This window comes from Neodiprion fabricii, chromosome 5 (genome assembly GCF_021155785.1).
Source record: "Neodiprion fabricii isolate iyNeoFabr1 chromosome 5, iyNeoFabr1.1, whole genome shotgun sequence".
Taxonomy (NCBI): Eukaryota; Metazoa; Arthropoda; class Insecta; order Hymenoptera; family Diprionidae; genus Neodiprion; species Neodiprion fabricii.
Window position 1 is genome coordinate 29,573,620 of NC_060243.1, and position 25,483 is coordinate 29,599,102.

At 38.2% G+C, this 25,483-nt stretch overlaps 3 protein-coding genes across 10 annotated transcripts; 2 read left to right on the forward strand and 1 right to left on the reverse strand.

Moving 5' to 3' along the window:
- Positions 1–514: 514 nt before the first annotated feature.
- Positions 515–8,845, forward strand: LOC124182390 (nucleoporin Nup188). Of its 2 annotated transcripts, XM_046569592.1 has the most exons (9): positions 521–600; positions 700–821; positions 1,208–1,418; positions 1,619–2,086; positions 2,166–2,290; positions 2,376–2,904; positions 2,993–5,743; positions 5,802–6,095; positions 6,856–8,845. In XM_046569592.1, the coding sequence occupies exons 2-9, from the start codon at positions 793–795 to the stop codon at positions 8,092–8,094; spliced, it is 5,646 nt and encodes a 1,881-aa protein (XP_046425548.1). In that variant the 5' UTR covers positions 521–600; positions 700–792; the 3' UTR covers positions 8,095–8,845. The 2 variants fall into 2 exon arrangements, with proteins under 2 accessions (XP_046425546.1, XP_046425548.1); XM_046569590.1 differs by having other exon boundaries at positions 515–821.
- Positions 8,846–9,022: 177 nt separating this feature from the next.
- LOC124182398 (mesoderm induction early response protein 1) lies at positions 9,023–17,605 on the reverse strand. Of its 6 annotated transcripts, none has more exons than XM_046569625.1 (6): positions 13,439–13,980; positions 13,156–13,291; positions 11,181–11,975; positions 10,744–10,871; positions 9,951–10,042; positions 9,023–9,887 (listed from the first exon to the last, which is right to left on the reverse strand). In XM_046569625.1, coding segments are annotated over exons 1-6 (1,419 nt in total). In that variant the 5' UTR covers positions 13,441–13,980; the 3' UTR covers positions 9,023–9,621. The 6 variants fall into 6 exon arrangements, with proteins under 6 accessions (XP_046425581.1, XP_046425580.1, XP_046425579.1 ...); XM_046569624.1 differs by having other exon boundaries at positions 9,951–10,045; XM_046569623.1 differs by lacking the exon at positions 13,439–13,980 and adding an exon at positions 17,472–17,605 and having other exon boundaries at positions 9,023–10,045.
- Positions 17,556–23,447, forward strand: LOC124182394 (sorting nexin lst-4). 2 transcript variants are annotated; one of them, XM_046569603.1, is made up of 6 exons: positions 17,556–17,692; positions 18,110–18,308; positions 19,355–19,815; positions 20,134–20,829; positions 20,912–21,185; positions 22,022–23,447. In XM_046569603.1, the coding sequence occupies exons 1-5, from the start codon at positions 17,678–17,680 to the stop codon at positions 21,161–21,163; spliced, it is 1,623 nt and encodes a 540-aa protein (XP_046425559.1). In that variant the 5' UTR covers positions 17,556–17,677; the 3' UTR covers positions 21,164–21,185; positions 22,022–23,447. The 2 variants fall into 2 exon arrangements, with proteins under 2 accessions (XP_046425559.1, XP_046425558.1); XM_046569602.1 differs by having other exon boundaries at positions 20,912–23,447.
- Positions 23,448–25,483: the final 2,036 nt, after the last annotated feature.

Here is a 25,483-nt window from a genome sequence, read left to right on the forward strand (position 1 = left end):
GTTTGCTGTAGACACGATACAAGTTCTGGTAACTTTTTCTCGGTCCGAGAAATCGGTCCGATTTCTAGCACCGTGTAAACAGGTCTTTACAATTAGATCATACACTACTGGAGGGAGCTACCCATCCCATCGGCCTCCCAAAAAATGTAGCCAAAGTAACAAGAGAGAAGGATGTATATTAGGGTCAATCTCTTTCTCTCACTCTGCATTTGATTGGCTAAGAGGAAACGCATCAGTGGATCAGTGGATGATTCCTCTCTTGTTGGTCCTACACTATTTTTGATGTTTTTTTGCATTCCCTAGAGTCCAATTAGTGGAAAACCAGTCCTGCAAAACGATTCTGAGACGAAAAGTTTCCAAGCTCTAAAAATTGCATGAAAGACAGGCCTTCCACGTTTCAGTCGAGTTTGAATCAGAGTTGACGCCGTTTTCAAAATTTCTGTACGTGGCCTCCAGCAGGACGCTGCGGACACCTAACATGACGAATTCGTTCGTGGAAATCCGGTCTAAGGGACTAGCAGAGAAAACGGCGCGAAGAATTTTTCGTCTTCCGTACTGTCCGTCACAAGGTCTTGCGATAGAATATTACGCCATACATGTGTGAGTGTATATAAATATTTGAAGTATTTTTATAACTGCACAATAGTAATTAACCACCTTTCGCGTTTACAAATGTGCTGTGTGTTGTGAATGTTGCAGCTTTATGATGATATCGTAAGGTAACCTCAAAAGCAAACAAGGACAACAACCGATATTTAATTCATTGAAATTGGATAAGAAACATTCAGCAAAATGAGCATTGCGCCGATGGGAAACTTGCCGTAAGTTTTATACCTAGTTATTACAATTCTCCTAATCTAATTGATTATCATAATAATTAAACAATTTGTCGTTGCTCTCTTTTTATAGGTTAGATTCTATTGATCGGCCGGTTATACTTCCTTACAAAATCTATCAGCCACTGTCAGTAACTTCACCTTAAGTTCAAAGAAAATCTATTTTTTTCGTTATTATCAACAATGATTAAATTGTCATTTACTACCTAGATTCTATCATCGAGCACAATCTATCTTAACCTCTGTCGATCTTTTATTTTATGTTGAAAAACGTTCTGTGTTACCGGATTGCTGCATTTAGTCTAAACATTACTATAATAATTATGTTTAATTTCTTCTTGTATTCTGATTTCATTACTTTCAATTTTTAGGTACTGCAAAGGCTTGTGGTCTGTAATATCAGGGACTACTTGCCGGTGTGACAAGGCTCTGGTCAAAGATGAGATACAGAGCGCAACTGAGTTGCTCAAAAATGGTCTTGAATTTTTCAAACCTTATACTGAAGCTTCACTGAAAAAAGTTCAAGGCACAAATTCTCCCCCGAGAATGTTCGCGATTATTTGTAAATTGTCGCCAATGCTGGTTAGTCCTTCCAAAATTAATAAATAACTTTTTTGCGAACAAATTAAGTTGATTTTACATATGTTAAAAAGAAGAATGGCTGATATTGATTAGAATACAATTGACAGACTGGTTGATCTGTTTTTAACATACATACTTTGCCATCTGAGGAAATAGTATAATAATGACTAAAGATTACAAAATTTTTGTTTTGCTATCAGAATTTAGATGCAACAATCGCTTGGGATCTTGTGTGTAACTTCATGTTGTACGAGTACCGAAACTGTGCAGAGACCTTTGCGTCACAATTGGCTGATGCAACATCAACAAAAGCATTAATTGAGGAGATCTGGGATTTTTATTATTCGGAGCGAGTGACGCTGATAAAATGTCTCAAGCTGATGGTAGAATATAAGGACAACAAGAGACATCCGCATAGGAACGAGTTTATGGAATTTTTTGATGAAGTCTTGCTAGGGAATTTATTGAAATCAGTTCAGAAGCAGATCGAAGCCTTAAAATTCATAAACACACCTGTTAGATCCCAGCTATTCAACGAAGAACAACTTCACAAACTGTACAATAACTGCCTAATTGAAATGCGAGAACTCCTGCACATTTTTACAATCATTTTAAATGACGTGCACGTTGCAGATACCGAATTTGTCAAAATTTACGGAAGCATAAGCGTGAGATATACTTCAAACTGTAAAATTAGCTTGAATATTATGTATCGATAATAATAAAAGAAGGAACGATATGTTATAGGGAGAACCCAGGCGCTTGATAAGTTCAAAAAGCCACGAAGACAAAGCAGCAATATCAAAAAAACTGGGTCAAATACAATTCAGTCAAACTGCGTTGCTTCTCGTTGGACTGGATGTAATGAAACAGTAAGTTGTTTATCAAGAAAATTGAATCAAGACAGGAATAGATGCGACAGTATTATAAAATTAATAATTATTGTTTAAATTTCAGCAGCGGAATGGAGGACTGGATTCGAGGCGTGCGAAGTAACATGCAAGACACTTTTGAGCACAAGTGCGTCCGCGATAGTACACCGCAAGATGGACCTCTGCTCTTGGCTTGGATGCTCACAAACTATGCTATCGAGTCAGATAATCTAGATACGTTGAACAATTTTCGGCCTTTCGGTATCAGGGCTATACAGCTGAACGTGTTCTACTATCTTCAAGATTTACTGGACAGTGAAATGATTCGAGAAGATACTCAATACTCCGTGATAGTCCGGAGTAGCGTTTATAATTTGCTCACTCTTCTCTGCTCGTTCATCGAGGAGGACAGGATCAGTCAGCTACCAGGGGTCTTCAACGCAACAGCATCCGTGCTGAGGTATCCAGAAACTGCTGCAAGATTCTGGAACGAACGGGACGACGCTTTGTGGATCTTGTACAAACTTGCCATTGATTGTTTTCCACACAAATTTGAACCTCTCACAGCCATCGCGACTGGCTTGGCTGAGGCTGGAACTAAGAGTGCAGAAAAGGTACTTTTGAGCAAGATGGCAGAGCGTCATTTTCTTCACCAACAAAAACATGATGTGTGATCGGAACATTTGTCTTGTCTTGTTTCAGCTGATGTCACAACTGGATAACATTGATTCAATAACATTGGAAATTCCTCGATTTCAAGATACGAATATGGAGTTTCGTCCCTATGAGCGAGAGTGCATTATTCACCATAACTCGTTCCGAATTCCGAGTCAATCTAGGAATAGCACATTAGAAATGGAGAACGAAAAGAAGATCGTCATTTGGTTTACAAAAGCGAGTTACTGGGACGCTTTTCACTACAAGATAGAGCAGCTGTTCTCCGAAGCTGGCGGAGGGATTGTGAACGTCAGTGACAGGAAGACGATTCTGCCGGATCAAGTGTTGCAGGGTTTCAAGCTGTTGGAAGCTCTGCTCACTGCGAATGTCGAGCTGGTACAAAGTATGGTGATACCGACGGAGCTAAGCTTCGAAGTAATAAACAGATTCTCTTACGCGACCCTGCCAATGAACATATACAAAATAGTGGCGGAATGTATAAATGTATCCTCGAAACTAATCCTAAAATATCCAGAAGACATTCTCTCGCGCATGCGAACTGGCGTCTACCCCTGGTTCAATAATTGGTATCAAAAGGCACCTGAATTTGCTCAGGCAATTTCGTTTGACGGAGGGCTTGTCGCTTCCTGGTTATCAGGAATCGAGACAATTGAGCACAAGTACCCGATACTCGCGGCTTATCTCGATATCCTGTCCAATTACCTAGTCATTAAGCACAACAAGGAGGCGATGTATGCTGTGGAAATTCCGGGAGTAGTTTTTCTACTTCAGGGCGTCCTCCCCAAATTGGATTCCTGGTACTTCGCTCTTGACTCGGAGAGGATCGACCTGTGGCTAAAGAGCATGTTCTGCTTGCACTACGCGCTAGATTCCAATCTCCCTAAATCCGACATCCGTAACGAGCTTCAGCTCGTCGTTGCCTACAGCCTATTGTACCTCGAGCCGCGTCACGCTCTCCTGAAGCTGGTCAGAACGGGAGAACGGATTTTACAAAGCAGGATGGCGACTGAGACAGACTGGATAAGCGGACGAGGGTACAAGATAATAAAGAGCGTGCAGCTCGCGCTGTCGGTCGTAAATAGACTCCTAATGTTCAGAAAGAACCTTGGCCTGGGTCTAGAGGAAAGATCGCCTCTCGAAGTTGCTTTATATACATCACCCTGTTTGCCAAACGGGCTTTTAATCGTGCCGACGATCGTCAACTACCTTTACGTGTGGTTCAGTCCTTCTCTTCAAGCGATGGCTGTGAGGTTGTTGAAAAAATTTGCTGAAGGTTTCTCGATGTCATTGTTGGTCTGCATGGGAATGGATGGTACGACGATTCGCGAAACATTCGCATCACGACTCATGTCACCGACCTGCGCTGCGGAAGTCAAGGTGGCTATTTTGGAACTGGTCGCCATCTGCCTGGAGAGACAACCAGGATTGACCGAGGCACTTTTTAATATAATGCACCGCGCCGAAAGGAACAGAATTTTCCCTCGACCGGCTGATGAGTTTTTAACACAAGGATGCAGCCAATTTTTGGACTTGTATTTGAAGAGGATTCACGAGGAGGAAGACATCATTTATGACAGACTGTATTACAGCACCATGGTTCTTCTGCACGCTATGTGGTACCATCGCAACGAAATTTTGGTAAACTATTTTCGCAAACGTGCCAATTTTTGGACCCATCTCTTTGCCCCGTTGTTCAGAGAACTGGTTCCCGATACCAAAGGATATTCCCAGCTGGTGGATATAGTCACGTTGGAACTGTTCAAAAGCCCGCTTCTGGAAAACGACTTTTCCTTGAATTTGAAAAAACTTCTTGACAAGGATCAAAAGTATTTAGAAAATCTCGCTAGGTATGTTCTTAACGGTATACCAGAGCGAGATCCTAAGGAACACCTCGACACTTCCATCGACATGATCAAAATCAAGACTCCCCTCTACGAGGCAAACTTGGAGTCGTGGTACCACTTTGTCGTCAGACTGACCGACGAAAAGATCAGCAAAACTTATCCCATTACTACTTCTCAGGCTCAGATAATAACCAGACTTGCATTGGACGGTCTCTTGGCCCATGTGAAAGAGCCGTACAGTTCGAAGATGTTGATCCTGCTCTCGTCTCTGTGTCTGAGGTGTGTGTCTGCTTGGAAACAGACGTGTGTCGGGGACTCGCAAATCTTCAAGCTGAAACTGATCGAGCTTATTCAAGATACGGTTCAGTCGTATCAAGCCTATAATAAAACATTGAGGCACACACTACTCTCATTGATAGTGGGCTGTATCAGAGTAATAAAAAGCACTCTGGCTAGTGATACGTCGACGCTGGAATACCTCTTGGGTAACGCGAGCGTCTTAGCCACCTTGGAGATCGAAGAGCTCGCAGAAGCTGCTAGAGACCAGTCAAGAATCCACAAAGAAATGGCAGAAAAGGACTTGGACGACGGAGCTCAGGCATTGAAGGGAGTGCGCGAGTGCATTCCGGCAACTTTGACTGTCTGCATGGTGACTCAGCTGCTTCAGCTCTATGTCGAGCATGTTAAAAATCAGCAAGTCAATTGTATCCAGCTACAGAGAATGATTCAGGAGCTGACAGCTTGCATTGGACTGACCTTGCAGAGACGGCCGTACTTCAGATTTGGAAGAGCAGCACTCGCTGCTCTCGGAGTTGTGTCTAGATCGCTGTACAGCATTTACCTGGTTGACGACAGCCTCATTGCTAATCTTTGGCTTAGTTTACTACCGCCGAATGACCTAAAGAACAGTATTTTGGACTGTCTGTACGACGTGAGTTAAATGCTATTTATTATTAAACTATTTTTTAACCAGACCTCGTCATTTTTAGGACTGTACGGGCAGCCATTGGCGTTGCCAGGACTGGTGGCCGCTTTATACTCTTGGACTGGAGCTGTTGACCGGTCTTGTAACGCGTGAGAATTGTACGATATACGCTCCCATGATCGTCATGTTTTTGGGATCTCACGAGCACCAGCTTGTCGAAGTTTCCATGCTGCTGAGGCACACCGCAGACCCGCTCGCCGCAGATGTTGTTCAATCTCTGGTGGCGCTAACGTCAAGCATGGCCGTCCAGCCGATCATCTGGAAGGCGATACCACCGAATATCCGCGAATCTCTTTTCGTAAGTGCATTTCTATGGTTTTTTATGCTTTCCAGCCCAACCATCTTCCCGGTAAAACTGTTTACATAATACCTTTGATTACAAACCCTTGGATTTATTATTAGAAACACGTCTGATTTTACTAACATTCACTCTTTATTATATTTATATAAAACTGGTCTCCTTACATTAATAACTTGGTCAATATTTTAGAATCCGTCCAGCATCGTTTCGTTAAACAATTTGCATTCAAATAGACTGACCCCATGAATAGATTCGACCATGATTTCAGCCTGTTCCGTCATCGCTTCATATTAAGTACCATCAAGTCTCTAAATTTAAGTTTCGACAATGATTTTACTTTTAAAATGGTGAGTGGTAAGCTTAGATTGATTACATCGCTGAATTGTTTGCAGTAAGGGATATCAACTATCATATTAGAAATCCTCGTACACTTCGATAAGATCCAACGACTGAGAGCAACTGCTTATATTATAACATACTTAATTGTCTTATTCGAAATTGGAATAAGCCACCTCTAAGCACTCGCTCCTTGGACAGTCTTGAACCTTTTAAACGAGAAAATTGTCAAATTAATCTAAAAGAATCATAAAACTCAATTACTCAGTTCGCACCTGCTAATATATTTCTGTTATTTTTACTCGTGCATTTTTGTTAGACAATTATTAGTTAGTCTACCTACGCTGTCTTGAATTTCATATGTAAAAGTACTTTGAGTCCGTAAAATTTATAAATAAATAAAATAATTATTCTGTTTCAGAAATGTATGTACCTAGCTTACGACAGTACTGTTAATCTTCTTCTGCGTCCCCGAATATTAAAGTTCATCATAGATGGTATAAGCGTGGAGAGTGCGGAGGAACTTCAGTCTTGCGACGAGAAGTTACCCAGCGGAGAGTTGACGTTGCTGGTTAACAGGCTTATAATAATAAATGCGACGTGCGCCGGAAGCTTTATTCGTTTGTCACCAAAGATCAACACTCTCATCGACATGGTTTACTTGCAAGATTTTTGGTACACGCCAATGGCGGAGACGAACTTTGGCCCGCCACAAATGAGCATGAGCTCAGGACCCCAGCTTACTTATGGCACGATAATAAGCTCGACACAGCTCTTCACTCAGGCCTTGTACTCCCGGCAGTCGGTAACGTCGCCCCGAAAATCTCTGAGTCGCGAGGATAGCGTAGACTCGGCGAAAAGGGAGTGGGAAAGAGCGACGCCCGAAAACCTACGGAGAATCCAAATGCGGGACTTGAAAAAAATCCTGAATCCCAGTTTGGGCTCCAACACCTCCGAGTTCAGCAACTACATAACTGGACTGGACGTAACCGTACCGCTTCTCAGCAGTCCGAGGCTGATTCGAAGGCCTTACGATCCTCTGATATGCGAGAATACGATTTTGTCTCGAGCCACAGCTCTTGTACCTAGTAAACACATCGCAAGAGGCGGAAGTCCGGTCAATTCTCATAACACGAGATCCATAAATCCGTGGTACGCTTGCATGGAGGCGAACAATACGAGGCTCGCTTTGGAAGTCAATTTAACTCTTTTGATATGCCAAGCTCTCGAGGGGATCAAAAGCCCTAGACTTTTACCGAGGGACCAGCAACTCATAGCCAGAGAGACGACTACCGAGATGGGGGTGTTCTTCGACTTTCTAAGGCACAGAGGCACGTCGGACAGTTGGAAAGTGTGCGCGTCTTTGGTCGACGTGGAAAGAACTATACCGATTTCTTGTCCCAAGGAAGATTTTCCTCTACCGGCAAGATTGGTGGATGGAAGCACCATATGCAAAGTACCGAAGACGGTTGCATCGATCCACAGTGATGAGAGTAATGGAGACGATGCGACGTCAGAAGAAGAAGACACATTATCAGATAAGGATGTAGTGACGACTGGCTGTTTTCAACGGGATACAAGTACCTCTCAGTTCTTGCCTCTTCTCGGTAAACTTTTAAAGTCGATCGTCGAGTCACAGGATTCTGCGCAGTACGGATAACGACGTTGAACCGCTGTTATTTTGTATTATAATGTTACATACAGCGACATCAGCCATTCTCTTTTACCATTTTGTAATTATTTGAGACTAGGTTAACTGTAAGTAATAGTTGTAAAGGCATTGATTCCATACAAATTTTGAAATAGTAGTAAACCAATTTGCGCTCATTCATTGACTATCATTGTTCAACTTCATTTCATCTATGCTATCTGAGAACTGGGAGTTAGAAACATCAATTCAAATCAGTGTAATAAAACAAAGTTATTGAAATTTGCTGAAAGTATATTTGTATTAAATAATTTGGAACCATCATTTATATTCTATTCATGTATTTACATCTGTAAGTACACTTTTTATAGATCATATATTTTTAACAGGTATTATTCACAATTTCAAATAGATTCCGTATCCACGTACAACTCATTATTTGTCTTTGCCCCATATAATACATACAGACGTATAGCACAGACGCGCATAGAATTGTGCACTTCTCGATTAGGAAATAGAAAACTTTTCTTTTATGCATTCATTAAATTTAAAATAAAATACATAACGGTACGTATTTTATAAGGTTGAACAAAAAAGAGAAAAAAAAAAATTGTATTTTATTTTGTTTAAATTTATTTACGTATGCATTTTCCACAGCCCGTTTTTCAAATTGCTTTCTTTTGCGTTTGGAATTTGCATACATTATCTGCTATTATTAAACCTGGACGATTGCGATGACAGGAAAATCCATTGCAAGGAATCTTTACGATAAAAAAAATTTGTTCCGTCAATGTCCAGACGAGATAAAATAGACTCAAAAGATTGAGCAGTGAAAACGAAAGTATTACAATTATATTACCGATTTTTTTGCTATCAACATCCTAGCAATACTAAAAATCAAAGACAATCATAATGGGGCATAAAAAGTCGATGAATAATTAACAAAATGTTTTTCCTACCATTTAGAATTTCACGTTTCTCAATTACGCCATTACCTTTCAATATAATCAGTGGATTAAAATTCCTACTACGTACACTGGATTATTGTCTCTAAAAATAACCGAGTACTATAATTATAATAGAAGTTAAATCAAAGGAGAGTACAAAATATTACCGTTAAAACAAAAAAAAAAAGTTAACTAAAATCCGAGACATCAAATTCTTTCTACGTCTGGTCTGTACAAGACTTTTAATGTCACAAGTCCATAAGAAGTTTTCTTAGTGGAGTCCGAAAATCTTTAAAAATTCTCTCGAAATTTTGAATTATACAATACAATAATTATATTATGCAGTAGAAAAATATAATAATATTATTATTATTATCATTATTATTAGCATTATTTTGTTTGTTTGCTTATTTGTTTCAACAAACATTACGCGTCACGATAGACCATGTATGGTAATGATTATTATCGTTGTCATATTTTTCTTTCATCCGTCAACTCTTTAGTTTCATTTCTCGCTTTCTCTCACTCTCCTTATCTCTAGAATAATAATAATAATAATTTGCGATAAAAAACGATCTCGAATAAACGTACGCTAAGGCGGCAGATGGGGTAAAATGATTTCAGGGGAGGAGGGCTCGTTGCTTTCCACTACGGTTCCATCCTGGTTATTAGAATGTTGTCTGGACGCCCATAGCGAGGTGCTTCCCTCGGCAGGTCCTTCGTGAATAACGTGGGAAGTGTACTCGATGTGACGAAGCGTGCCGGAGGAATTCGTCAGGGAATTTACAGCCGGTGGCTGCAACGAGGTGTTGTTCGTATCTGCCAGCGGATCCACGCCTCCACTGGTCGACCACGAATCTATATGCTTGGTGTCAGTTTCGTTTATCGCCGAGCTAATGCTCGATCTCTGATGTCGCTTACCCCCGTCCACGCTGTGGTGACAGTGATTGTTCGGCGAACTGCTACGGTCTCGAACTCCCTCTTGCTCCTCCAGGAAACGGTCCATATAGTCCCTGCTTACATTACATATTACGTCACTCTACGAGTTCACCTAAGTTGTTTTGGTATTTACTTCGATAGAGTGCCTCTAAAGATCAAAAATTTATTAATTTTTTCTACATTCAGTGTTCGTACACTTTTTGGAATCTGAAATTCTCGAATTTTTCTGGGTATTCCAACCTGAAAATAGCATTTTTACAGCAACCTTCAAGAATTGTATCGCTGATTAATGAAAATTTTCTTACACATTAATACTAATACCTTCGGTATTACCTTGTAAATATCTTACTATCTGACTATCAATTTACAGAAACAAAAGAAGTTTAGGTATTATAATTATAATTAGTAATATATTTACATAGAATGTATGAAGTCATGCAACTAAAAAAAATTTTAAAGATAATTTTTTTGTTTTTGATAGACTGAAAATTCTCGTCTTGTTTTCGAAATTCCCTGACCTTTCCCTACTGTAAGAAATTCCCTGATTTTTCTTGGTTTTCCCTGTGCGTGCGAACCCTGACATTCAACTAGGAAGCTGTTCTGTAGTCAATTAAATTCTGTGAATACATTTAAAAACTTGTACCTCAAATAAACTTGACATGGGTAACTATTTTTCGCCGCGTGCCAAGCTCATGTTGCTTGTTTATAATATTGGCAATTTTTGATTCATTCGAAAAGAGGGTTTTCTGTCTCAACGGGAGGAGTAAATACTCACGTGATGCCGGGATGGAGAGAATACTTCTTCTTGTCTATGCGAGCCTTGGAAGTGAAAATGTCATGCCTTTCTGTCTTTTTCCATAGATAATAGAATTGTACTAGTTCTCCCACCGATCTCGTTTTCACCTGAAGCCAACACTTGTTCGTTAGCTTCCTCTCTGTCAACTTGTGTATAAATAATCATGGAAGATTCTACAGGACTGGAAATTCAGATCATTCGCAAACCATCGTTACAACTCGTCGCAAGAAAAGCAGAGATAAAAGTCAGAAAGAAAATATTCACTTCCGGGTGAAAAATCTCAGCATATCATTATTGCCCAAATGAAAACCCTCGGTCAAGTGCATTGAAAAAATTTTCTTCGCGACTCCCCTCCCCCATCAAATCACATACATTCAGTCCTGTAAAATCCATGAAAATCAATCGCTGATACGTACCTTACACTTTTGAATGCAGTGAAAATCTTTTCCGTGAGTCCGAAGTCCGGTTTCAAAGTTGTGGCATTCTTCCTCGGACCACAAACTGACGGCATCCGTAGAGGGAACAACGTTCATTCTGCGCCTCCGCAGAGCCTCTTCCAAATTGTATCCGCATTGTAAAAGTAGATACAGAGCTTGTTCGTCGTCCCTTACATGCGAGCCAGCCGGTATCGAACTTCCCCGAGCAGCCGAAAGTTGAGCGCGTTCCAAAAACTCCTCGGTCTCTTCCTCCGGTATATGGCTCGGGTCCCATAACATTTTATCTTCATTTTCATATGGGAGAGCGTCGTCGTAGCGGCAGAGGCCTTCGGGTATCGCAGCCTGGTAGTCGCTCCCCACCATTATTGTTTTTTTCCACTCGTCCTCGTCGGGACTGTAATCGCAGTCATCCTCTTCTTCTTCGCTCTGAGGACGTGAAACACTTCGCAGAAGTCTCGACGATCCACCGCTTCCACTGCCCCCGATGCCTTCTCTGTCTATCGTGCCAGCCTCTTCAGCTTTCACCATTTCTGTATAAAACTGCTTCAGGTCCGGCTCGTTGCCCATTGGGTCTGCGTCTTCCTCATCGTCGTCCGCATCAGCATCCGCATCCACATCTTCGTCAGCGTCTCCTTTGTCCGAGGACTGTGCGTCAACCTCGTTGTCGCAGCCCGTTGTTGGTAGAATCATGCGATCCGAACTGTTGGAATTCTCCGTTGATGGATCTCCGTATCCGTACATGGCGAGTAAATCCTTCAACGGCATGTCTCCTTCCTGTTAATTATTTTTTTTTTTTCGGGTGTGCAGGTTTTCCGGTCTGACGCGTTTTTTTTTCCACGCTATATTTTCTGTTAGAAATTTCTTTGAACCATTGACTTGTGCAGTTTCTAGCTTCGATTTTCAAAGAGGAATTCTTTCATTCCTGATTTTTCGAGATGCGAACTTTGCATTTGGCTTGTGGACAGAGCCTTGATTGAAGTCTCACAATCAACTTCCGTTAAGCTTTCAATGATTCTTCGTTACGGTTGTATAATGTATTGTATAATGGTGTCGCAATACGGACACCGCAGAGAATCAAGTCTCGAGAGAAATTTTAATTTTTTGTCAACGTCGAGTAAATTGAAAAATTACTTGAACATTTTTTCTCCTCAGATATTGTCCCGATTTTCCGAAACAGTTGTTGATGTTACAAAAAATGATATGCCTCCATATCGATTGTCTAAAATATCTCTGACTTTCAAGGTCAATCTAACATTGATAAAAATGCTTGAAATAACATCACGTTCAATGGGTAAATTGTGAATACCTAATTATTGTCATATTACGTGGCTGTTAGAAAATGCAGAAACAAGCAGGAAATAGTGTTTCAAAATTTATTTCCTAGGTTTAGTAATCTTGTTCGCAATTTTTTATAATCGGAAGATAAAATTGATTCCAAATGAAATTTTTCAAGGTTTCCAACGGTTTTTCAATCGGCATGAAATTTTTGTGATTGATCTAGGAAAAATTATTGAAAAATGGGAAATGAGAGCAGAAAAATATTTTTAATAAAAATAATTCTGACATCATGTTTCCAATTTTGTCGACCACAGCTTTCAATTGACTTACTTCTATTTACAATTACAGTCTTTCAGAGCTGAAGCCACGAATATGTTAGAAACAGGAATACTCTGATTTACTCACAAGATCTATTGATAAAAATTGATATATTTGTTCTTTGAGAAAGTAAGAGATGTATCTAGATCAAAGTGGATAGAGACAATTCTTTGAGAATAATAAGAGAATATCATCAATAGATAAGTTGAAGTTTGAGTGTTGTCAAAGTGTAAGATATGAGATTCTGTGCGTTTTGTTCATTTCTTTCTTTATCTTCTTCCAGAGTTTCTATCCAAACCTTGGCTTAAGTGGATGAGAATTGCGTGGTTCAAATACTGTACAACAGATGAGAGCGTACCTTTTGTAAGTTAGATAATTCGTTATGAGAGTCTTCGCTGCCTTCTAGAGCCTCTTCTTCGTCAAGTGTTCTTTCGTCGTCAAAATCAGTAACCATCATCTCCGTGGCAGGGCCCATATCGTAATCCTGGTCAGCCCTGTAATAGGTATTCCAAAACGTAACGAGATGTGTTATTTAGTTTTGATTAGACCCAAGTCAGAAGTAAAAATTGATCGGGGCGATGAGAAGAGACTGTATTCATTTGTTTATATGTGTTTGGTCGTTCTTATTTTTTTATACTTACATAACAATTAGCTTCTCCTTAGCAAAAAACAGTAGAGAACCATACCACGAAGATGCCGCATGAGGGTCAGAACCTCCTCCGACAATTCGCGGCTCGCATTACAAGCGGTGAGGACGGTTGTTGCTTGAATATTTACATAACCTCTTTCATCGTTCAAATTATACGGAGATAACAAGTAGTTGGATTAATTTTAAACGCGGAACTCGACGGTTTTGTTTGTCACTAATTTCCACCGGGTCGAATCGCTCAAAGACGCGCTTCGCGCGGTTTTAACCTAAGTTGTGACAATATTAGTTTTCAGTTAACTTGAGATGCTACGATCTTTTCACTTCGACTAAAAACCGGTTGCTTATCACATGAGGTAACAATCCACTTGGTAGCCTTCTATATAAACTGATTTTTATCACTAGGTTACTGTTTCATGTCACTCTTACAATAGTTTGGAAACAATATTTCGAATATTTCAATTGTCTCATAGCTCCATGGAGTGATGGAATAATTTATTTTAATTCTACATACGATCGCGACGCCTTGTATCACAAACCCGATGACAAATAGAAGCGTCGCTCGATCCTGTGCCTTCTCATGATTTTATTGCTACCAATCTCTACATCCTATAGATGGCGCTGATGCTATAAATGCGGTGAAAATTAGTTTCGTCCGGCTGTTGGGAAGCAAAAGACGATCGGTACATGTCAATCAGTGCGGACAATCTACGGCAGGTCTTGCAGCGAACTGAAATTTGAGTGGCGGGGGTAGCTGCGTTATTGTCCAAATTTTTTTTGCCACTACTGGCCACTACGCAGCGGTGTCAGTTATTCATAGGCATATGAGTAACATTGCAACGTAAGGTTATCTGTGTATGAGTATTAAAAAGATTGGTAGGGTTCCGCCAAATAACAATAATAAGCTTATGAATAACTCGTAACGCCGCTCATGTAGCCATAAGTTGTACTTTTGTTTCGGACGTGAATTGACTACCCCCCACCACATTCGTTGCAAGACCTGTATGTAACCGTGGTCGCGACAACCAGTTCTATCCTCAAATGAAACACGTGTGCTCCAGTGCTCACTTCAGTTTGTCCGAATTTTCGTCAAAATTAATATTCACGTTGTGAGAAATTCATTAAAATCAGAGTATTTAACACATATAACAATTTTCTGCCGCTGATGAGACTTGTAGTGAGTATTTATAAAATTACCTCGATCGTGTCGAATTATTTGGTTACACAGAGCATCAAACCGTCATCAAGAGACTGACAAAAAGAATAGTAGCCGTTCTCATATTTTTTTCATAAACATTAAAATCGAGTACAGACCTGAATAATTTTGATATTCGTGGATTGCAAAAAATGGTACGAAATAACGACCACCGATCAGTCGATTCGGTGATCGGGTTTTTTCCGAAATGGCATTTGGCTAACCTGTTAACGGTTTGGCGGCTTCTTTGACGTAACGTTAGAACAATTGACGAATGATTGCGCTGCCATTTTGGTTTCGAGTCATCGCTGGTCGAATATTTGTCTCGCTGCGAGTGATATGCGTGTGAATTGCCGGTTTATTTTCGTTAAAGTGAATTTGGTGATTGATAAATGCAGCCGTATTGAAAATATCGAGTGATCGCCGTGATTTAAGACATTAAAATTGCCGAACGCAGAAACAGAACTTCGTGGAACGTTGACCGCATGGTCTTCACGTGTTAGCTACTCAAGTCGGCATGTTTGATTTCATCGTTTAATATTCATTTACTCGGGCAACTAAACTGTCGTGGATGTACGTAATTATGTTCGAATTTCTTCTTTCTAAGATATGCGTTAAATCAGTAAATGCACATGGCTTCAAGATGATTATTCAACATTGACAAAAAGACAATCAACATTTTTTTACCTCGGGTTCGAAAAATTTAGAATCAGTGTGTTTGTCTCACAGCAACGTTAGTGCATCAATGTGAAGTTGGTTTCATTAAACAATCTCGCAATCCTATTTGATTCTTGTCTGCTGGGGGGGGGTCCAATCATAATCGAGATTTTGACTCAGTTTGTATCACTTTTCGCGTGTGCCCGAATTTCGGTTCTGTTTCGCATCATCTGCGTTCATGGTACTATTTCGAAAATAACCTATAGTAATGATCAGTGAACCGGTCGCTTAGAAGGTTCTTAAATCTTGCTTATTTGTCTTTGGAACAAGTACGTAACGGTTATGTAATGAAGTGAATTCGTGAAAGTGGGTGAAAAATTGAGAACAATCCATCGGACTTGACCACTTCCACGGGGTCAGCTAACGTTTCCATGGACAATCTGGCGATGGGTGAGTCTCGCATGTGATTCTTTTAATCTTATTGCTAATATCCTAAAGCCTCCCGTCTACAATATATTAAATCACCCGTCTCATATTTTACACTTTTGAGCGACCGAAATTTGGAATTTATATATTTTCTCTTAGTAATCGTGCTCTATGCGGGTTGATTTTATGGATAGTATAAAACTGTAACTGGCAGCCATTATCAGCCGAATGTTGCTTGACTAGTTTAGTAAAACAAAAGAGTGAAACCTGACGGTTGAAATTTTATCATGTTGAAGTTAGTAACGTTACTGCAACGATTCACGTTGAGGAAAAACCGTTATTTCGTAATTTTCGAACTGTTCAAAATTCAGCAAACCGTAATAAAACGAAATATTCTCATATTTTTTAATCCTAGTTCCCTCAAAATCACTAAAAATGAGAAAATAGTCATTTTTTCTCAACGTTTCGTTACCATAACGATACTACCTTCAACCTGGTGAAATTTTAACGAATTTCATAGAATGTTAATACTATCATACTGTGAGAATACCTTGAAAGTTAACACTCGGTCACCACCGACTCGGCACCACTCACGTTCTTCGTCTGTTTTTCGCAGGCTGGCCATCCCATATTCAATTTTAAACTGCGAAAGGTCGAAAATCGAAAAAATTCCTTAAACCTTATCACATTAGGTGAGATCACCCATAAAAATTTCCATGGAATCAAAAACTCAAATTCATGGACGATTTGACAGGAAATGCCCCATACATAAAACGAAAACATAATCGTCGTCGTCGTCGATGCAATTATTTTTTGGTCTTTCGCAGTTTAAAATTGAATATGGGATGGCCAGCCTGCGAAAAACAGATGATGAACGTGAGTGGTGCCGAGTCGGCGTTGACCGAGTGTTAACTTCCAAGATATTCTCTTAGTATATTGAATAATAGGCCTAAAATTGTGTAATAACACTATTAAAAAGAAGTTGAGTAAGTTTGATTGCTTATTCACGATGCTATCTCCTTCTTTTCACCGATACTGTTATCAAAAGTACAGGGGCCGGAAATTGCATTAACGACACGATTCCCGCATTTGTCCGCAATTGTTCAAACTACAAAACAATTACTTGTAAAGTTTCATAACGCCTTATGCGCGTGGACTTGGGTCGTGTTTGTAAATTGACTGCCAGTACTGAAAATTCCCTAGGACAGAAACAGAGCTTTCCATGAACTCGGCAGCGCAAAAGAGATGAAAGATTGCTGACAGTACTGTCAGTCAATTTTCGAATACGGCGTTAATATAGCTTCGTTCCGAGACTACCTGGAATTTTGGGCATCCCCGCGATAAGCCCGCTCTTGAATGCTTCTATAGTTCGTGGTTGAAGAAAAGTTTATATAGTTCATGGTTGGGCAAAAGCTCACATGCCTGAAATACTCGCGTGATTAGTCCTCGTTAGGAAAAGATTTTACTATTGCGTGTGAGAGTGAAATTGCCAATGCAAGTGATTGAATAATTTGAATTAAGACTAAGACGAAATAATATTTTTCCAAATATATTCTCACAATTTGAGAAATCGACCGCCGGCACATCAGCGCCACTCAGCGGAGGGTGTTATTGTCACGTCTTGATGTGCTTACATAGTTTCGGGTAGGCAAGCATGCGTAATAATACACGTATCGCATTGCATATACGCATGTGTGTATGTACTTATACATATAGTTGAGTGGGAGCAGTTATAGGTAAGTATACATACCATCTCCGTAAAACAAGTTGATTACAAGTGAACCGTGAGCCAACCAACGTCGCGACACGTTACGATGATCGAATTGTCATTAGATTAGATAGTCATGTTGGCAAAGTGCGACTGATATAATCGGTCTGGCGAATAAAAAACGCCGCGAAAACATTTTATCAACTCGTTTCAACTGACGTTTAAGAGGTTCTGGTGACACTAGCAACATGGAGGGTCATCAGGTGAGTATTTGGATTAAGAAAAAAAAGACTGAGGAAGCAGAGAAAGTGAAATGCACACACATGCAACATACTGCACTCTGTTCGTACTATGAATAACCGGATTAATCCTTGCCTCTATGACTCATTGTGCTCATCTGTTCGATTTTGTTTCACAAAGAATAACAAAAGGATATTTTGTTCTAGATTTTTCTCTCTTTCTTTCTAACACATTGTTAATCTCGATAATTGTGGTTTGAACAACATTCAAAAGAAAGCAACGCAGTAAATTTTCTACTCTTTGTCATTCACTAATCCACTTGTTTTGATTGTTCTTTTTACATCGCTTCCATTGTCGTTTCGATTCATATTTTCCTAGCATTGTAAAAACACAATTATTCAAATGCTGCTTTTCTTTATTTGTGCAATTATCCCGCGTAGGTACAAGCCCTGTATGACTTTACTGGAGAGCCAGGGACTGCCGAGCTCTCCATCAATGCTGGTCAAATTTTAACCGTCATCAGAGCTAACGTTGGAGATGGATGGTGCGAGGGCGTTAATCAGAGTGGAAAGTCTGGACTCTTTCCGGCTGCTTATGTACAGCCTGTTGATCCCAATGCTTCCGCGCCTCCTATGACAGGTACAAAACATGTACTCTACTCGCAACAAATTGACTTGAATCGATTTAGAACAGTTGAAATGTGTAAAAGTTGAGGCAATGTTATCAAAAGTTTGACTGGATTGCGATCAACTGTTGCAAATTACTAAAGTTGAACATAAACCATGATTTAAAATGTTGGTGGGATGTACAATTCAAAGCATTGTGAACGAAGAAACTGATGAATCATTCTTTGGTCATACAGTATTAATTCGCTTGAAATACTTATTCATGGTGGCCACGGTCAGGGAAAACCGGGAAATGTCGGGGAAAAAAGTTGGTCTGGGAATCATGGAAATGACGAGGAATTTCAAATTTGTTCAGTGGTCAAAAAAAGATGACCAAACGTCTAATAAATGGCACGAAAGGAAATTAAAAAATTCTTAATTTCTTTCATTGTACAGCGCATATGATATTATATCGCACAGCGTATATGACACATATATGTATGATACATATATTTCGATGTGTTTTCATGTGATTTTTCTTGACGTTGTTGAATTTCCTGATGAATTTATATTGAACTGAAACGAAGAATTGGGGATTCGTAGAACTAACGAAGACAATAAGAACTTGAATCAGGGAAAATTGAACGACTGGTCAAGGAAGGTCAGGGAATTTATTTCCGAGAACAAATTCCACCATGTTATTCATTTAGTTTCTGAGTAAATTGTATTCTAAATAGTTGTTTCACATTCCGCATGTCGGTGTTGATTGAAAGTTTAAATTGGATTATCTGATAAAATGTTTTTAGTAATGCTTCTGTCGATTGAAATATTTTTTCTGATAAATTCTCGGCAGCTGTGTCATTGTGGCTTGTAATTCCATACCAGTCGTTATCACGAAAGTATCACGCGAAGCAGTCGAGTTGGTTATTCTCTCTTTGTCTGAAATAACCGCACTGAGAACTTGATTTAAATAACTATGACATTCGCATTAACTGAGCGTCGTTTATGGGGATGAAATATAGAGTACGTGAATTCAAAAGGAAAATGTAGCGAATGAAGATTTGGTACAAATTATTTCAGGCAGTACAACGTCGTCGCAACAGGGTACGGGGGATTATTGGGATGACGATTGGGACGATGACTCGGAAGCTGGTCACGATACGCCAGCTCCTGTCAATCAACAACAGCATCACCCACAACAGGCTGTACAACCGTCGTCGCAACCGGTATATCCGGATTACGCGGATTCAATTTCAACGCATACGGTTCACTCAGTCATATCGGAAAGACCGATATCTAACGTCCCTAAAAAGAATACAAAATTTTCAACCCTCATCAAGTCGGGGGAAGACAGTTTTTTAATGGGAACAAAAATAGTCGTTGTACCTGATAACGAGAGAGTGTTTATAGAGGAAAATGAAGAGAGACGATGTGTGTGGGTGCCGGCTATAGATACGTACAATTGCGTTGTTACTTCACCTAAGAAAGAGTCTAAGCTCAAGGGACTCAAAAGCTTCATTGTTTACCAGTTGACACCGACGGTACGAAAGCTAATTTGTTCGATATGAATGTATGGTCAAATTTTTTGTCTCCAATATTATGGATCACTTTCGTTTGGTTACAGAAAAAATTTTAGTATTGGTAGCAAGTTGCACTTTGCGTAATTTATTTATGTATTTATTTATTTATTTATTTATTTATTTTACTACAACAACACTTGGGGCATTTTATTATTTTTCTCGAAATTTTGTGGTTTTTAAAAAAAGCTCAATTCAAGTTACAATCATTGGGATAACAGTGAATAAAAAAAAAAAAATTGACAAACCTGAAGGGAAAATAAACTTTCGTTTCAATTGCAGTTTAACAATATACAAGTGTCGAGGAGATACAAGCACTTCGATTGGTTACACGAAAGACTGGAAGAAAAATACTGCTTTATTCCAATACCGCCATTGCCGGATAAACAAATATCGGGTCGTTACGAGGAACAGTTTATAGAGCATCGTAGAACTCAGCTTCAAGAATTTGTCGATTACGTTTGTAGACATCCGGTTTTATGTCGCAGTCGAGTATGGGAACATTTTATGACTTGCACAGACGAGAAACGATGGAAGGCTGGAAAACGGCAGGCGGAAAAAGACGAACTGTTGGGAGTGAATTACTTCAACGTACTTCAGTGTCCGGACACACCTTTGGATCCGGTTAAAGTCGACATAGAGAATGACGCTTTTGCCAAATTTATCAACGGACTTGATCCGGTCGTTAAAAACTTTATGGCAATGGCTGTTGACCAGTCAAAGAAACACCAGGTTTTGTACAAGAGAGAATTTCAGAAAATTGCCCAGTCTTTTACATCCTTAGGTTTTGCTCTTGACGCCGACGATAATAGTAGAGGTATACTGAATTCCGCTTTAAAAGTAACGGGAGATGCTTACAACGAAATTGGAAAATTGTACGAGGAACAACCGAAATTTGACTGGGAACCGCTTGGCGATAAATTTCATATTTATAGAGGAATAATTAGCAGTTTCCCCGACGTTATTAGCATACACAAGGTGAGTTAGGAGTCAAGTTTTTCCTCTTTTTCTTCCTTTTGTTACTCGAATTTTGGTAATTCTTGATAACGTCATCACACAGAGCGCCGTACAGAAGCGAAAGGATTCGGAGAGGCTAGTCAGCGAGCATAAAATGGAGCCGCAACAATTACGAGAACTTTCGCATCGAACCGACGTAATAGCCAGAGCTCTGATGGCAGAGGAAACACATTTTCAAATGGAACGCGAGGTCCACATCAAACAAGCTATGAAAAATCATCTAACCGAGCAGATCGCTTTTTATAAAAAAATTGTCAACAAATTGCAGGAAGCGTTGAATGCTTACGACGGTTGAAAATTAAATTGAACAGCAAGAGGTACTAACGCTCATAATCTCTGTACGCATAAGCAATAACACGATTCATTTCTCTCGTACTAGTTGAACTTTTGTTCATTCGCTTTTTGTCGGACTCGTCAAAATGGGGAAAAATTTAATTTCGTCATGTCCGTACTGATAAATTTATACAAATTCTAATAACGATTTCGAAACTTTTACCATCGTTACATTTAACGTTCGGTGAGTTACGCGTCTGGAAAGCATGTGAGAGAGTAAAAAGTATCTAAAAAATAAAATGCTTACCTTGTTATCATAGATTCCTATACGTCACTTGCCGTTACATGCGTTATGAATGATTGTTGACCTGTAAATAATTAGCTAAATCTATCCGACTGTAAATCGTACGTTGCTAACATCGGTACTTGTATAGTTTAGTATATTCACCTTTTTTTTTTTTACCCCGATTCGTCCAATTGCTACAGGGGCCAAAACTTCGTAAAACAACATAACGTGTTGTATATATGTACAACTTTTCGATGTTGAATATTTTGATATGATAAATTGAATGCATTTACGTCAAATAGCATTTATATAGAACTTACGCTTATGGGTGATTTTTTTTTTTTCCTTGATCCTTCAATTGCATTCTTGTTTAGTTTTCGTTAAATCAACATTTCGGATATAATTATTGATTATATTCGAAAGGTGCTCCAACTTTGACGTTCAAAGTTAATGAATCATTTAATATATGGCATCTTTTGTGTGTGTGTGTGTGTGGCTAGGGTGGTCATTAAAAATAATTATTTTTGAACTGCGACGGTCTCACCTCCTAAATTGGCTCCAAATAATTCACCAACGATTCTCTAATTGTTTCAGAGTTTTATCTCAACTTTAACCTGCGCCGCCAGAGAGTCGATTTTTCCATTTAACCCTTTTCAAGGGAACAGTAAAACTGCCAAACAGATTTTGATGAAATTTGATGGAGGAGGGTTTCTTGGATCGCTGATTATGTATGATGACTCGAAATTTAAAGATTTCAAAATCTGAAAAAATTTGGGAATTATTTTTGAATCCTTTGGAGCCGGTTCGGTGGTTGAGACAATCGAAATTCATAAATTTCAAGAACCATTCTAGTGTGTATGTTATGTATCATCGTATTAGTGCGCCCGTGTGTCCGCGTATATACATATACAAATACCTTTTACAGTTGAAATTTTGACAATTTACAATACGAGGTCGGTATGATATTTATTTCAGTATCGCACGAGTAACGATTATCAATGTCATTAATATTATTATTATTATTATTCTTCTTATTGTATAATTTTCTCTTCAAAAACCAAATTTTAACTGGAAAATCGTAATCCGTATAAATAGGTATACTTATCCGTATATTATATTTATATATTTATATTCGTAGGTACGAATATTTCATCTGGAATATACATTACCTTCTGCATATTACTAGTATTTATTGTTATTATTATTGTTATTATTTTATTTTATTTTTTTTTTATTTTTATTTTTTTTTTTTATTTTACGATTTTGGGAGATCCAAAATTAACAATTTTTCTATCGGAGGGAATAACCGATTCTTGAAAATTGATTCATACGACGCGTAACAAATATTCCAAGTTTTAGTGAAAAAATTATTTTCCGCATTATTCACACAGTCAATGAATTGAGAAGGTCTGAAATAAAATATTAATATAATGAAAGATAGAAACTGTGATATGCGGTAATCGGAGTGGTTCAAAATCACATTATTAGTTGAAAATATAGCAACCAAGATTCGATTTCGATTTCAAAAAAGTTCATCGTAACATCAAAATTGACCAAATAATTTGATGCGAAAAATTTATTGTGTAAAATTCCATGTTCGTGGCGATAATAATTAGATGGACTGTAAAATTATGTCAATACGAATTTATCTTCTCGCACATATATGTGTAAATTATGTATCGAAACAGTGAAGCATTTTGTATATGTATATAATATTTATAAACATCTGAAAACTCAAAAACACTATACATAATTAATTTTATAAATTGTATGTCATATGTCATTTGGATGAAGATTGTTCCATGTTGTTATGCGAACGAATCGATCTTTAATAAACTTGTATTATATTACAATTTCTATATTCGTTTAAACTTTCATCTACTCGAGGACGATTTTTGCCGTCATTTTTATTATGCCCTGCGGGTTTTATTCTTCTCTCGCATAAAATTCGCTCTGACTGTTTTCGCGAAAATAGTGATACTAGTGAAAATAGTGAAAATAGTGAACAATAGTTAGTAATCGGTCGATTGAAAAATTTCGTGAGAAACATAATGCACTGCGACTCCTGGCGATCAAGCTGCGCTGATTTATTTCACGGTGACTCGCTTAACAAATTGTTGACGACAATTAGAGGAGGCAATGGTTTTCTGTTTTTCCTTATCGTTCTTTCTTATTTTCTTGGCATTATCGTAAAGTTCATATTCGTAACGTTATGGTAACAATGCGTAATTGGAAGAATTATTTTCTTCGCTACTTCAGAAACATCAGAGATTTGGTAGATCGTGATATATCGTTGACAAACAATCGTGTTAATGCTAGTAACGTTATCGTAACGATTCATACCTTGGAAATACCGTCATTTTGCGATTTTCGAATCGTTTGAAATTCAGTGAACTGTGATATAACAAGACGTACTCGGTATTTTGAAATATTAGTTCCTTGAAAGTTGTGAAAATAAGAAAATAGTGATTTTCCCACGATGTTTCGTTACGACAACGTTACGCACTTCAATCTTGTAACAAACGCACGTTTTCCAAATTGAACTTGCTGAAATATATTCTAAAAGTTGCAGAATGATGGTTTTTACTTCGATGTTTCATTACGTCAGCGTTACTAACTTCAACCTCATTAATTTTCCTATAAATCAATGATATTTATTTATTTCATTCTTTAATGATCTGGTTACTTGAACATCATCATCATCATCATCATCATCATCATCATCATCATTATTATTATTTATGAAATAGTGTCCCGTAAACAACATATGTACACATATGTGTGGTGTGTATGTGTGTTTGTTTGCGTGTATAATGTGTACAAGTACATTATTTTTGGATATATTGTTGAATTAAAAATTATATACGTATGTATATATGTATATAGCATAATTAAAGTCAGGTATTTCTATGTACATATACATAAATGCATATAAATATATATATATATATATATATAGAGACATCGATTTATCTATACATATACATATAAGTATGTATAGGTAATTCAATTCTTGACGATTCGATGAATTACCATCAAGAAAATCGTTTGATTTAAAAGATTCTTTTCACATTGGTTAGCAATAGTAGTTAGCGGTAATATTTAGGAGTGGAGAATATTTTTGTGAATAAGATTGGGTGGGTGGTGATGAAATAATAGAACGGCGGATTGGTAGAAGGAAAAAAATATCGAATTTTCAAAGACGTGAAAATTTAATTCGTAGCGTTATTAAAATTTAGAACATTCAAGCATGGAAAATTAAAAATATAGAAAGTCGTAAAGTCAGAAAGGTCAAGCGTAGAATCACAGAATCTAAAATCTGTAAACGATTTCATATTATTGAGAAAAATTCTGACGATTCTATATTTTGGCATTCTATATTCTGTCCTTTTTATCGTTTTACTTCTCCGTACTTCGGCTTGCCAAAACTTTAAAAATTCTCTGAATTAAGTTTTTGCTTCTTAAAAAATTCAACATTATGCTCCTTCTATTTTTTGATCTTTCTATACTTTTACTCCCACCCATAAGATTTAATATTTGCAGTTAGCTCGAGAGAGAGAGACGGAGAGAGAGAGAGAGAGATATATATACACGATATAATTCTTATCGTTTTATAACAAGAACAGTTGATATTCTATACATCTACGTAAAAATATCTGCGTCCACTGTAGTGGTAGGCTCTTAATTAATATAACTGCGTGCTATGATCCGTTTGTATTGAATAGCAAAAATCAAAATCAAAATTGCAAACTTTTAATCAGCTGCACTTACAATTTTTTCTTTTTCCCTTTTTCTTTTCTTCTTTTGTTAATATATATATATATATATATATATATATATTCTTTTCTCGGTCCTTCCGTTATTATAAACATTTTATTTTTCATCAAATATCTTTATTTATTCATATTTACATATTTATTTTAGCCCCCCCCTCCCCCCCAACGGTTACTTCATTTGCGCGAAAAGTTTAACAAGTTTAATTTGAAAAAAATATCAAAATAATTTTTAATATTTCTTTGTACACATACTTTGGGTACGTATATACAGGATCTTCCA